Source organism: Oncorhynchus nerka, linkage group LG13 (assembly GCF_034236695.1).
Source record: "Oncorhynchus nerka isolate Pitt River linkage group LG13, Oner_Uvic_2.0, whole genome shotgun sequence".
Taxonomy (NCBI): domain Eukaryota; kingdom Metazoa; phylum Chordata; class Actinopteri; order Salmoniformes; family Salmonidae; genus Oncorhynchus; species Oncorhynchus nerka.
In genome coordinates, this window is record NC_088408.1 from 61479786 (window position 1) to 61495430 (window position 15645).

Genomic DNA, 15645 nt, shown 5'->3' on the forward strand with positions numbered 1-15645 from the left:
AAAAAGTGTCAAGCAGAACTTGGAGAAATATGTGCAGATTGTATGTCTTTGTAGATCCCACAATGACAGGAAGACCAATACCAAACAAATTAAATAGACCCTTTATTTTTCAAAAAAATGGCAGAACTTTACCTGCACCAGTGATTTTATACTGCCTCACAATGAGAGCACTTGCTGACAAAGGCGAAAACATATTAAATAATTTAGTTACATTAATTAGTGACCCCAAACCAAAACAAACCTTTAAAACATTTGAGTATGAATGTAGCAGCTGACAATTTATTTGAAATATGTCTCTCCATTGCATAACTCTTCGTCGTTAATGGCATTGCATACCTGCTGTATAAAAACATGAAAATCGGCAATGATGAGATACAACCCCTCAATAGATGATCTTAAATCACAGGAGGCTGCTGAGGGGAGGACGGCTCATAACAATGGCTAGAATGGATTGGTATTAAACACATTGAATGGTACAGAACAAACACATGGTTTCCATGTGTTTGATACCATTGAAATGTATTCCATTCCAGCCATTTACTATGAGCTCGTCCTCCCCAATTAAGGTGCCGCCTGTCTTAAATAGAGATCTATATCTATACACACACAACTTCCAAAATAACGGAAACACTTGAGTAAATGAGGGGTACAAATTATATTGAAGTCAGGTGCTTCCAAAGGTGTGGTTCCTGAGTAAATTAACCATATAACATCCCATCATGCTTAGGGTCATAATATAAAAATGCCCAGTTGCCCATGAGGGGTCTCAAAGGAGCAGGTGTCTTTTGTTGTTGTTTTTATTTAACTAGGCAAGTCAGTTAAGAACAAATTCTTATTTTCATTGACGGCCTAGGAACAGTCTGTTCAGGGGCAGAAGACAAATTTGTACTTTGTCAGCTCGGGGACTTGAACTTGCGACCTTCCGGTTACTAGTCCAACGCTCTAACCACTATGCTACCCTGCCGCCCCAGGGTGTCTCAATCACCAGATTCCAAGCATTGTCCACCACCATCAACAAAACAAAAATATTACATTTATTGTGGAAGAATGGTTTCACATCCCTCCAATAGTTCCAGACACTTGTATAATCTATTCCAAGGCGCATTGAAGCTGTTTGGGTGGCCCGATGCCCTATTAAAGACACTATGTTGGTGTTTCCTTTATTTTGGAAGTTACCTGTATATACACACAGGATACTCTATTGAAATCATTTAACAGCAGATCGACGTGTACTGTATAAAAATAGCATGCTTTTTTCAATCACGTGCAAAGTCATAGCTTGCAGAAATGTATAGAAAAACATAAGTTAATGATTTAGGAAGAGGGGGAGTATTGGTACAGAATAACTATCACAACAAGCAGATGAACAGTTTAACGTGTGTATGTGTGTGTGTGTGTCCCCCATCCTATATAAACCAGTAAAATAACAGTGTGTGTAACATATACATATCAAGGCAGTTAAACCCAGTGCTCCGAGTCCCACAATAATACTTCACATTTGGCCACAATCTCGTTTCAAGCACATCACTCAGTAACTGGCAAACGGATTGAAATGTGATGGATAGGGCTACTTCAACAGTGGCAGTTTGAAAAGTCATTCAGGTACCCTACTTTTTCAACGAAAACAACAACAAAAAAACATTTATTTGGGGAAAAGGAGAAATTTCTAGCACATAGTTGTGTACAATCGGAGCGGTGACAGTGTGTAGGGTTTTGTGTTCGCCGTTCACAACACAAACATCGTTTTACAGACAGACTGCAAGCTGACATAGAGATAGAGGCTGACTCCACACGCCATAACTAAAGCTCATTTCCAGGGCTGCAGAATGACCCTAAAGCAGCCAGGGTGTTCATCCTGAAGATGTACCAGGAGCAGAACCCAGACCGAGAAAAGACTGTCTTCACCTGTGACACCGACAGAACATCCGAGAGAGGTTTGCCGCCATCAAATACTCCCACCGCGGCCTCTTCGGGTACAACCACATGCAGGCTTACGGTAGTGCAAGGAGTTAGCCGATATTCCTGCCATATTGCTGTGTACAACCGAAACAGTGATGGTGTTTGTGATAGTGGAGTCCGTGTGTGTCTGCAAGATGTCCAGACAGTCCGTGTGTGTGTGTGTGTGTGTGTGTGTGTGTGTGTGTGTGTGTGAATGAAAGATAAAGTCTAACCTGAGAGTTAGTAGTACACTGATGGAGGCACACCCTACTCTCCTAGCATACACACACACACACACACACACTATAACAGTCAACGTTGTACTTTTTTGTCATGTCTCAGTGCTGGTTGGTGGCCCTATTAGAGTGGCCAATCAGTATTTGTGTAGACTCTCCCTGGCGTCTTCAAGCTTGGTAAGAACCCACTGCAGATAAACAAAACCATACGCATTTAAAAACTACACCATCAAAAGTCACATTACAACTTGGAACCACATCCTAAATAAACTATTGCGTAAGTTTTGTGTTGATCACTGACAAATACTGTTTGCCATGTATAAAGACTGGCAGCAGTTTATATTTATGTTATGCTAACCCACCTTGGCTATTTCTGGACTTCTGAAGTTTATTATCTTCCCAAACTCTTTGGCATGAAACACAGACTTCACTCTCTCCTGAAACACACACAGGAAATAGTTTTTAGTTCAACACGAGTTCTGAGAAATAGGGGGACGTACGGTGAGATACTGTCAGCACTAGAACCTCTGAAGCAGTCACTTTGAATGGTTATGAATCTATTGATTTTATTGCTCTGACATTTTTAAGTCATGTCCACCTCTGTCCTTGACTTTTCCTAAATAAGTCTATAGAGCACACTGCCCTTGTTAGAATCTTAACATCACAAACAGAACTGGAGTTTTAACCAGTTTTAGGAAGGCATGTCATTATTTGAATGGTCCCCCTCCCTCCCTCCTGACAGTAGGGCCTGCTCCACTCATTCCCCGACATTGGAATAGAGCTCCCTCACGCTGCGCAGAATAAGGCACACGCACAGTCGTTGTACTCCACAACGGTGCCGAAGAATGACAAGACAGCACTCGCACTTTACCAAAGCAAGTCGGCAAATAACATCCCTGTCATGAGCACCATGCAGCCGACAGTTGCCATCGACGGGGACACGATGAGAAAACCAGATCCTACAACGCGCTACAACCAAGCAAAGGCATGTCAATATTACATGATACGCATCGCCATATATAGATAAACTTATGCGACGGCATTATGCCCTTCTGTGGAACACGTGCATTATTTTCCCATAAGAAAAAATGCACATGTTTTACTGCTCTATACTGTGCCATAGGGTGGTGTGTATGTTTTGGCTTAGAAGGCACGGCTGTACTCTGAAAAGGAGGCACCTGCCGGCTGGCCTGTTGCCGTTTTCGATAACAAGCTGGACTTGGCTGCCATCAACGCACAAGTGTTGTTCAAGCAGTGCATCAACAACACCATGCCCAGGAGAGACTTCATCATGAGTCTGGCATAAGGACTACGTGACAGAGACATGTGGACCATGGCAGCAGCAAAGATTCCACACGAGCCAAATTGCGCACAGCTCCCCGGGGAGGACACAGCTCCCAGGGGAGGACACAGCTCCCAGGGGAGGACACAGCTCCCAGGGGAGGACACAGCTCCCAGGGGAGGGGACAGCTCCCAGGGGAGGGGACAGGCTCCCAGGGGAGGGGACAGCTCCCAGGGGAGGGGACAGCGCCATGTGGCCAGGCGCACAAAGATCGGAACCCAAGACAGCTGTTTGTGGGAAGTGTGTCATGCGAGTGAAAGTGGCGAAGATTCGTGTTGACTGTCAAGACGAGGGATAAGCGCTAAATGATATCCAATTGATGCCATTGCTGAAAATGCACACCATGTAAGCATGAGCTGACAATAATCGACTGCTGTCATATCAACGCATTCATTATAAATGCAATTATTGATTTTGTGCGGATTTTTACTAATTATCAAGCACACTTGGAGCTTATAATGATGTTCAGGTTAATATTTTAATCATTTGACCGAGCGCATTGCTGACCTGTCTTTGTGGTTGGGGTATTTTGTTAAATAAACAACAAAAAACACACATGACTACAAGACCATGACTATAAAATTGATTGAACAGTTCACTTTTGTGTTTTTACATATAGCCTACAGTAACAAACTAATGAAAATGCTATTTTATATTTAGCAAATGTTACTTAACGCCTTCATGAACACAACCAAATGATTATTTTACCAATAGCATATATGAAACGTATTAATTTACACGGTTAGAAATAATGACTGCTCATTAGCTGGAAGGGGTGTCCCTCGAGGCCCAGCAGTTCTAATGTTAATATAGAGGAACAAACAGTTTGGATGCAAATGAGTGAATGGGTATCTCCTAGGCAGGTGTGAGTATCATGATGGATGGAAACAGGAGTGGTTATTCAGATAGATATGATGAGCAGTTTTATAAAGGAGAGTTTCATGTGGTAGTTAGTCATTCGTGTGTGCCTGTGTATGGATGACAATAAGCAGATGAGGATACCTTGGCCTCGATCCGAAGCCGCCTCCCCTCCACGATCATGGGCTCCTTGGTGAACTCGTCGAACAGATACTGCCACTCGCAGGTCAGCTGTCCAAATGTACCTTTGGTCACGAAAAAGATTCCCCTGGTGAAAGGCAAGAGAGGTAGAGCCTCAGAACATTCACTGACAGACAAGACGGTGACACAGGAGGTGAAACAGCAGCACTCTTAAGTCACTGCAGTCCACTTTCAGAAACAAACCCCAGACAGCCTCTTACCTTTTGGTGATCATCAGGAAATCGGACTCGTTCACTTTGGCGTGCGCAAAGTATCTGTACTTGGCGAACCTTCCGTTTTCAATTTTCTAAAAGAGAAATATTAACTTATCAGGTTTGTTCAAGCACATTTGAGAAGATATGCACACATTTATCAAATTGGGTATATAAAAACACATATGCTACGCTAAGTCTACTGTTGATATGATACACAAACGAGTCACTCGGTACCTTTATCCAAAGTTTGATTAAAATGGCTTCAGGATGTTGACCATTCACACAGGCTCTGGCAGATGATCTGATGGTATTGTTGCTGATCTACACCTACTTCACCTCCTGACCTGACAACAACTTGTATACTGGACACATCCTAGGCCCCGTTTGATTACGTCTTCTTTGAAGAAATTCTGACATGGGCGGATCGAAGAAAGCTCTGCTACAACAGTTGCTTACACATCAAATTGCATAAGATCAGTGATCACGTCAAGGGAACCAAGGTTGCTTTTAAAAATATTCAAAACCAGGGCCATGGTCTTTGACCCGGAGACATGTCAAACGACATCTAAAATGTTCCACTGCGGTACACTGATACTTCATTTGAGTCCAATGGATACTTGTTATGGACCGTTTATAAACTGCTCATAAAAGCATGTTAATGAGTGTTGATGAAGGGAAAAGGTAGGGATGAGAAGACGATATAGATGTTTCAAAATGCACTTTATTCAGGAGGGAAGTTGTGCTGGCTATGAGTGTGTGACTGCGCGCATAGCAAGGAGTCTTATGAAAGAGGGAGGTGCCAAAATGCCAAGAGGGAGGACTGCTGACTGACTATTGCATGAATCGAGTCCAGACCAATACAACAGATTTCATATTAACTTAAAGATGGAATCTGCATTAGGGGAAACAGCACCACTGTCCACCCCAGCACCTTTGGTATCGTTTCTGTTTTGTGGACAGAGGTGAGCATGCTAGCAGATACCCATAGACTTCCAGTCATTGTGCTAACGCTAGTTAGCATTGGCTTGCAAAACTACCTCCAAACTTCCTTCGTACTGGACACAGAGACACAAAAATAGTATCCACTAGTTCATCCGACTCTGGGGAAGTAGATACAACAATCCAGAAGTGTCCCTTTAAGGATTCCAGATAAAGTGAATAATATAAACTTGCTCTAAAATAGAATATTACGAATGATTCTCAGATCAAAGAGTATGATTGACGAGTCTCTTGGCTTTCTGACTCCTCCCCCTTACATGATAGGGTAGAAGGTTGGATGACAGAAGATTGTTCAATTAAGTAGAATTATGCTTTTACATGACAAGAGGGGTCCTGCAGCAGCAGAATCCTGAGAATACATGGGTGTTTCATAAAAACTATTGAAATACAGTGTGCGTCTAGAGTAACCAAAACATACAAACAGCCGAGAATGACAAATTGGCTGGCAGTTGGTTAGTCGTGTTATTCGGGATGCATTAAATGTTAAAATATCCTGCTGGAGCAGGCTACTCCACATTGACTGACAACATATTAAAAGCTATGGAAGACCAAAGCATCAACTAGGACTTAGAATTCCATTCTAGCTGTCATCATCATCATTGCCAGTCCTACTCCATTCAGTGAAGGCCAACCTTTTCTGTGGACATGACAAGAGAGAAGACAAAGCCAATGTCAGAACAGACAGGACAGACACGGCCGTCTCTAATCATCTCTAGCGCTACAAAAACAACATACCACCACTCAAAAACGCCAGTACAGTGCAGCTTCAAGATAAACTAGGAAAGACCAAAGCATTAACTAGTGCTTATCAATTCCATTCTACTTGTTATCATCCACATCAACAATAGTAACAATAACACATTTGATATGTATAGCGCTTGTTCATCATCATCATCACTGACAGTTCTACTCCCTTCAGTGAAGGCCACCGTTTTCTGTGGACATGACAAGAGAGAAGACAAAGCCAATGTCAGGACAGACAGACAAGCACATACAGACAGACAGAGACTGACGCTACTATTAATCTCCAGCTCTACGGATATCTTCTTTTTTTTTTTTAAATGGAATAAAATGACGACATCACTTCAACATTCTCAGTGAAACATCAATACAGAAGTACAGTACAGATTCTGGTAGTGCTCAAGCTTCAGCTAGAAACCACAAGTATAGTGACCCCACAACTACACAAAAACGAAATTACAGCCAACACCTCAATGCCTTGGCTCACTACAGCTTCTGCTCACGACGTTCCCATTCCACTACAGCCCACTGACAAGGGTTGGGTCTATTCCATTAAAACTCAAGAGTCAAATAGAATTGACTGAATTGAAATGGAATCGGCCCCAACTCCAGTCATGTTCCTGCTCGACTACATGGCAGACGCGTGCCCGATTTTACAACGCCTGGATGGGTTATTTAACATATCAGCTAACTACGTCATATGATATAGCAATCTGATGCCTGACTGCACAGTCCATGACGTGGAATGCAACCATTGGTTTATGCAACGCATGCGTATCTAGTCGGGCAGGAACTCGACCTCTGCCATTTCCATCACTAAGTGGGACTCACACACAGAGAGCTTACAGCAGCCATGCGGCCATGGGAGAACTTTAGAGCAGGTGGGTGAAAGCACATAATCACAGGATGAGATCATGAAAACCTATATCGGGACTGAGAAGCAATAAGGGGTTGAGAAGTGGAGCGAGAGATGGAGAGCGAGGGGGTGTTTCTATGTGAGGCCACACTCATTAACATGAACCCTGACCTCAGGGTCGTGTTCATTAGGACACGAGAAGGAAAACCTTTTGAAAAGTTTTGCAACAGAAAACGAAGATGAGCGTTTCTTATTGGACAGGTTCATGTAGTTCCCTTTTTTTTCCTCCATTTGGTGCCTAATGAACACCACCCAAGTCAGGGGAGCCATCTGTTTAGAGGAAATAAGGATTTGTTTTGTTTCCCCGAGAATTCCTGTTACCTGTAGCATCTGGCTGCCGATGCCCTCTCTTTCCTTGTATGGTCGGATGACCCCGTCCTCATGGATGAAGCGAGGCGGACGCAGACTCTCCACATCCTGGGATGTCTCAGCTGCCCTCTTGATGCCCTGGAAGGTGCTGCTGGCCATGTCGATGATGCCTCCAGTGGGTCTGGCCACAGCACCCACTAGCCCCTTGCCCACACCCTTAAAGAAGCCCGCCGCGCCCTCCTTCTGAGCACCTTTAATAGGCTTGGTGACAATCCCTGTGATCCCACTGACAAAGCCCTGAGACGGAGAAAAGGCGAGTGTTACAGACAGAGTAGCATATTTGAGAGAGAACCGGCCTGAGAGACTGTTTCTACTGCTCAGCTATACTGGTTGTGTTCAATTGACAACAATGCTCATCTTCAATTTTGCTACGTTGGGTCATTTACATTACATTTAAGTCATTTAGCAGACGCTCTTATCCAGAGCGACTTACAAATTGGTGCTTTCACCTTATGACATCCAGTGGAACAGCCACTTTACAATAGTGCATCTAGGTCTTTTAAGGGGGGGGGGGTGGGGTGGGGTGAGAAGGATTACTTTATCCTATCCTAGGTATTCCTTAAAGAGGTGGGTCCTACTGAACAGGTCCCCGGTTATGCTGGTGTTGCTGGGTCAGTTAGGCTGTTCTGGTGTTAGCATACTATAGTAGGTCAGACTCACAGACACCAGTCCTTTGCCTCCGCGGGTCAGGCCCTCTCTCAGGCCGCTAGGCTGCTTGTTCATAGCCTCCCGTCTCTTCTGCTGGTACTCCTCGTCCATCGTCATGGCAGCCACACCCTTCGCCATGGCGCCTGTGATCCTGGAGGCAGCGCCCGCAATGCCACCTGGGAGAGGGGACAGCGTGAACACAGTGGAGAAGAAGAGAGAGGGGCCAAGTAGATAGGAGAAGGAAGAGAGATATATGTCAGGGGGGGAAACAGTTAAGTCGGGAAGTGGAGGGATGGCAATGAAGGAACTAAAGAGAATCAACGTTAGCAGAAAAGAGATGAGCGAGAGCATAACATACCTACTGCTCCTCCAACCAGCGCTTTCACCCCCAGCGCCATACCCTCCACAAACTCCTCTGGCCCCTGGATAGCTCCCTGGGGAAGCCCAAAACAGTTACTCAGATACATGCCATCTACATGGATAACTCCCGCATTGTGTCAAGTAGTACACATCCATACTGGTAGTGTTCGGTGCTACAAGGGATTTAGCGCCTACCTGGTGTGGTTCGTATTGGTTGTACTGTGGTCTCACCTGATAGGGCTCGTAGAAGAAAGCCTCCACTCCCTCCGACAGACCTCGGATCAGTCCAAAGGGGTTTCCCAGCACGTCCAAACCCAACACCAGCACATACATCTGCTTTATCGCCTGGGACACAGATGAGAACACGGCTAAGTCGTGTATCATAATAACTCAATGAGTTGTTAGGATTCCCCTTTCTAAGATGAGGAACCTGGATTGAACTAACATTTTTCACATGAATCATTAATTGAAGTGGGAACATTTGCGTTGGACGTGCACATTGGAGCCCACTTGGAGTGGAATGTGTGTGAGACGTTACCTGTTTCGAGTAGTGTCTGATGACCTCCCATTGTAGTTGCTGGCGAGTGCGAAACTGGAAGGTCAGCTCGAAGAAGGCCAATCTAGGGAAGTTACAGAAAATGACTTTGGGTCAGACTCTAGCGTAAATGTATACAAAAAAAAGGACATGGTTGAATAAAGCCTTGCCATAAGCAAATAATTAGCATTAAGTGGTTTTGTAGAGTCTCTGTATGGTTTGTGTGTGAGAGCCATTGCACATGATGCATTCTACTCTGGTTAAGCCACTATTTTCTATATTCTCAGAGTTGACCTTGAGTTGGCTCTAGAAAATGTCTCCTCCATATTTATTCCCCTGGCAGATAAACACACCCCATTAAACAATTCAGAGTCAAAAGATGGAAAACCAAGGGTTAGCTCTTCGGGGCCATCTGAGCTCATTCAGATGAATCAGTTCTGAGCCAAAGATAGGAAACCTGCCTTTAGTGCACTGGAAATCTTTCAGACAATTTAGAAAACAGACTTAAGAAAGCCAAATCAAGCCCCATCTCTGACTTCTGGTGATTCTTCAAAATTGTGGAAAACAAATGCACAGAAGCCTACAAATTCCTCTTTTTCCCTGCTATGCAAGTTGTCTGACTGGCATCACAACCGAGAAGAATGGGATAAGTGATGCTTTTATTCATAATTTTATCATCAGACAGGCTTTTTATTTGAGAGAAACGGTGGTTTAATTGACCCTATTCGGTCAATCAACTGCTCTTCCCTCTGCCAGCCCTTAACTTCCTGGTGACAGGGGGGCAGTATTGAGTAGCTTGGATGAATAAGGTGCCCAGAGTAAACTGCCTGCTACTCTGTCCCAGATGCTAATATATGCACATTATTAGTAGCATTGGATAGAAAACACTAAAGTTTCTAGAACTGTTAGAATGATGTCTGAGTATAACAGAACTCATATGGCAGGCAAAAACCTAAGAAAAATCCAACCAGGAAGTGGGAAATCTGAGGTTTGTAGTTTTTCAACTCTTTGCCATTCCAATACACAGTGTAAATGGGGTCATATTGCACTTCCTAAGGCTTCCACTAGATGTCAACAGTCTTTAGAACTTTGTTTGAGGATTCTACTGTGAAGTGGGGGCTGAATGAGAACTGATTGAGCCAGGTGTCTGGCAGAGTGAGAGAGTTAGCTCTTGTTCCATTGCTTTTCCACAGACATAGGAATTATCCGGTTGGGAACTGTTACGTATTTTATCTAACGGGCGGCAACCGTTAGTCTAAATATTGCTGTTACATTGCACAACCTTAAATGTTACGTCATAATTATTTTAAATTCTGGCAAATTAGTTCGCAACGAGCCAGGCAGCCCAAACTGTTGCATACACCCTGACTCTGCGTGCAATGAACGCAAGAGAAGTGACACAATTTCCCAAGTTAATATTGCCTGCTAACATGAATTTCTTTTAACAAAATATGCAGGTTTAAAAAAATACTTCTGTTTATTGATTTTAAGAAAGGCAGTGATTTTATGGTTTGGTACGTGCAATGATTATGCTTTTTCCGCAAATGTTCTTTTGTTAAATCATCACCCGTTTGGCGAAGTAGGCTGTGATTCGATGATAAATTAGCAGGCACCGCATTGATTATATGTGAAGATTGATAGTTTTTTATAAGAAAAGTTTAATGCTAGCTAGCAACTTAACTTGGCTCCCCTTGCTGCACTCGCGTAACAGGTGGTCGGCCTGCCACTCAGTTTCCTTGTGGAATGCAATGTAATCGGCATCCAAAAATGCCAATTACCGATTGTTACGAAAACTTTAAATCAGCCCTAATTAAAAATCGCCCATGCCGATTAAATCGGTCGACCTCTAGCTTTTCTATAATCCTAAATTAATTAATAATAATCGTTTTGTTTAAATAACGATATTTTGGAGATGATTTAGTTTTCCAATAACTTAAAGTGAGTGAGAAAAAGGACATTCTTGAACACGGGGTGAGACACTTACTAATTTGTAAATAAAGCCAGTTTGTTATTTAGAATTATTTATGTTTTTAGAGGGGGAGAAACCAAAAGCCCACCGTCGCCTCATGGATCTCCCGGTTGCGGCCGGCATGGGTACAAGCATCTGTAGCAACGTAGTTTGCATTGCGATGCAGTGTTTTAGACCGCTGCGCCACTCCGTTTGGAAAATATGGCGCTGTACAATGTGACTGTTTCCACACCCTAATCCCAGTCAGAAGACAGTTGATGAAACTTGAGTGGACTTACAGAAAGGCTCTGTAAGACATATCAGGGTTCGTCAATTAGGTTTGGCCAAATTTTTCTGAGCCAATAGCCGGCAGGCCAGAACATAGTAAGTATATAATATTAGCACAATTAATTGGAATACATTACAAATTTTACATGTTTAACACATATGCTAAGTACATAAATTCAGTGACAATATGATAATTTTGATCTGATTACTCTCTATTCCTCTGTGTGTTGATTGGTGGCTACACTACTTTTTTTGACGTCAACATTTGATCAGAATAATTTGCTTGATGGCAAGATAAAATTTTGCTCTCAAAAAGTATCAAGAAGGTGGATAAATGAAAATCAAAGTTTCAGAAGAATGTACAGAGATATGCGTTTATCTTTCCCAATGCCAAGCCAGTGTCTTATTTGCAATGAAAATATTGCTGTGTGCAAATAATTAAATCTCAGATGTAATTATGAATCTAAGCAGAGAACTGTCTGTTGTATTCCCGCCCCATATAGAGGCCCGAAGCAGAAACATTGAATTGTTAACTACAAGCTGCACACACAGCATTTTCTGTGGACATATTCTGTAACTTAAACGGGTTAAATCTGCAGTTACAAGGAAGAGGGAAACAGTCGAGGACATGGTGGAGAAATTTGAGGCCTTTACTAGGAAGCTTGAGTTGTTTGATTTGGACCAGGCCGCAGCATTGTCACAGAGGTGATGGAAGATTTCATCAAGCAGCTGAGGGACAACTTCTTTTTCTGTAGTTTCGACCCGATGATTAGTCTGACAAACAAAGAACTTCGCATCCTGCAGGCCCGGATCAAAGCTAGCGAGACATTCAAAGACATCTCCACAGACAAATCAACCGTGGACCTTGAGCAATTTGCTACAGAAAAAAAGGAAGAAGATTAAGAAAGCTGAGTCCCAAGCATGTGCTCAAACGCCATGTGAGGGGGGCAATTTCTCGCCAGGGACGAGGCTCATATCTGATTTTTGATGGCAAATTCACCTATTTACAAAGCAAAAGATGCATGCACCTCACGGACTGCTATGTGTTCCACGATAATTCACTGTTGTCTCCTTTTTCAGGTATCATGGCTCAAGATTTCTTTGAGGAAGAAATCATCAAGAGATATGCTGGACCCTATTGTCAGAGAGGTGTTTCTGGGACCACATTGTTTCTTTCAAGGTAGGATTATAGAAATATTTAGCTATTTTTAGGCCTATTTACATGTATATATCTAGTATTGTACCTAATGTTGGCTTTTAGGCTAAATGTCTTTTTTTATTCTCCAAATGCAGACAATGACCCAAAACACATTGCCGTCCGGGTTTGGAAATGAGGGTATAAAATGAGGGTATAAAATGAGGGTTTGGAAATGAGGGTATAAACTGGGTCAAATACATTGATCATCTCAGCAAGGTTTAACCCGTGGTTGTGGAGCTGGGTGGAAGTGCAACTAAAATGTAGTTTAAATAAACATTTGCAATTTGAATGGCTTTTTTTGTTATTTTATTAACGAAAGCATAAAGATGTTGATGAAGAAATACTGTACTGCTGTATTGAGTGATAAAAAAGGCAATAAAGAGTATTGTCCTACTAATAGGGATACACCTGCTACAGTACACTTGTGAAAAACAAGTGTTTGAAAACCTGTTCTCAAAATGCTTCCAGGTGTCCATCACTACTGTAAATAAACACAGCATCTTGTTTACATTATTTATTGTAACCACAATGTCACAAATAATTTGTATCTACCTCTCCAATTACTTTTAGAGTTTGAGATTTACAAATGTGCGGTTTTCATGTAATTTTTCGTTAAATCCAGTATAACTCTAGACTGATGCCTTTAGTGAGAGGTCTAATGCTTTAATATTTTATCATTTCTGCCTTCTGAATTCATATCTAAGGGACATTTTCCGCATCATTATTAGTTACATTGTTTTAGTTTGAATGTGCCGACAGGTACGAAGCGGAAACGCTTCCCTAGTCAGCGCCATTAGTGCAATGCCCCTTAAAGTGTTGCTCTGTGCTACCCAGTGGGGTGAGGGTCCACCCCCCTTCCGTGAGCTAGGTCCGTCTTCTGTGCGCTGCGGTGGGCGCACTTCCGTCTTGTGTGCGCTGCTAGGTCCGTCTTCTGTGCGCTGCGGTGGGCGCACTTCCGTCTTGTGTGCGCTGCTAGGTCCGTCTTCTGTGCGCTGCGGTGGGCGCACTTCCGTCTTGTGTGCGCTGCTAGGTCCGTCTTCTGTGCGCTGCGGTGGGCGCACTTCCGTCTTGTGTGCGCTGCTAGGTCCGTCTTCTGTGCGCTGCGGTGGGCGCACTTCCGTCTTCTGTGCGCTGCTAGGTCCGTCTTCTGTGCGCTGCTAGGTCCGTCTTCTGTGCGCTGCTAGGTCCGTCTTCTGTGCGCTGCTAGGTCCGTCTTCTGTGCGCTGCTAGGTCCGTCTTCTGTGCGCTGCTAGGTCCGTCTTCTGTGCGCTGCTAGGTCCGTCTTCTGTGCGCTGCTAGGTCCGTCTTCTGTGCGCTGCTAGGTCCGTCTTCTGTGCGCTGCTAGGTCCGTCTTCTGTGCGCTGCTAGGTCCGTCTTCTGTGCGCTATCTCAGTGGATAAAGCTTGAGAACGTCAAGGCAATCCCATTGTGTGCCACCCGGGAGCCATAACCAATATATATTGTCCTGCTAATAGCCCAGCCTAGAAACTTTGTTTGCAGAATTGACAGCCTGCTACGCTTGTGAATAACAGGGTTACGAATAGATGTGTGAGAATATTTAAGGGGCTTTTTTTTTTTTTTGCCCATTCATTGTCAGTTAGACACACAGTAGCGCCTTGGGACCCAAAAGCATAATCAGTGCTCTATCCCCCCCCTTGCGCTGGTCTGGAGCAATGAAGCAGTGACGCAAGGTACTGTACTAAACCACAAATTACCTCTAAATACAGCGGCATAATCTCAAAACCTTTAGTGGAGCAACCACTGTACGTACTTTGGATGATGTCTACAATATTCATGTCCCTTATTACAAATATCTGAGCATCTGGATAAAAATAAAATGGATGAGTTAGTTAAGAAGCTGAGAATAAAAATGGGCTTCTATAGAAATAAACCCTGCCTCTCGCTAAATATTAAAGAGCAGATTATTCAGTCAACGTTCCTATCGGTCCTAGATTATGGCGACATCATCTATATGAACGCACTTCATTAAAGCAGTTAGATGCAGTTTATCATAGCGCACTGCGCTTTATTACGGGCGCCAATTCTCTCTTATCGTTTTGACGTGACGTACAGTAGGTTGATACATTGCCATGTTATCATTTATAAAGCCCTTTTACAAAAAGTCCCACTGTACCTAACATCTTTACTAAATTTTAGACATAGGAGTTACCACACCCGGTGTCAGGGACGATTAACTCTGGAAACTCCTTTGGTCTCTACTGAGTTAGGTACATCATCATTCTTGCTCCTTATCTGTGAAACAATCTTCAAAATGTTCTTAAATGTGATGTTCTGGTGCCTCTAGTGTAATTCAGAAAGCTGATTGAGGACCTTATTACTGACGAATATGTTTTTTTTCCTCTTTCTTTCTGCTTGCATTTCGTATTTATATTGATGAGTGTATTTTCTGTAATTCAGGGCTCATCTGCTTGGTCTCAGTATGACTCCCTGATAAATTAAAAGGTTAAATAAAATTGTATTTGTACATACTTGAAGACGACATCCTGCACGTCAGTGAGGGTTGCTCCGATGCTTTTCAGCAGCAGATTGAGGGACTGGACAGGGATGATCTCGGTCTCCCTCTTCTCCTTGTTACCATCCTCTCCTCCAGAACTCAGAGAGAAACTGAGGTGCAGCTGCCAAACAAACATGCCTCATAGATAGATCATCCCTAGGGCAGTTTTCCTGACCTTATGATGTGACCAGGAAAAGGTCCAAGCCCATACGTTTCTACTGGTCAGAAGCCCTTACTATGGTACATACCTGGTCAATAACACTTCGTTACAATCGCTACGCCCTTTAGTCATGGTCTGGCCATGGTGTCCTAACGCTGATTGGCTAACAGACGTGGTATATCAAACCGTATACCACGGG

At 43.3% G+C, this 15645-nt stretch overlaps 1 protein-coding gene across 1 annotated transcript in view; it reads right to left on the reverse strand.

Annotated features, from left to right (window-relative positions):
* Window positions 1-85: 85 nt before the first annotated feature.
* Window positions 86-15645, reverse strand: part of LOC115139785 (intermembrane lipid transfer protein VPS13A-like) — a 58065-nt gene continuing 42505 nt past the window's right edge. Inside the window, 10 exon segments of the mRNA XM_029677563.2 lie at window positions 86-2362; window positions 2537-2611; window positions 4519-4642; window positions 4776-4861; window positions 7747-8031; window positions 8455-8618; window positions 8801-8876; window positions 9034-9147; window positions 9341-9422; window positions 15262-15407. Of these exon segments, the coding sequence (XP_029533423.2) occupies window positions 2312-2362; window positions 2537-2611; window positions 4519-4642; window positions 4776-4861; window positions 7747-8031; window positions 8455-8618; window positions 8801-8876; window positions 9034-9147; window positions 9341-9422; window positions 15262-15407 (1203 nt within the window). The 3' untranslated portion in view covers window positions 86-2311.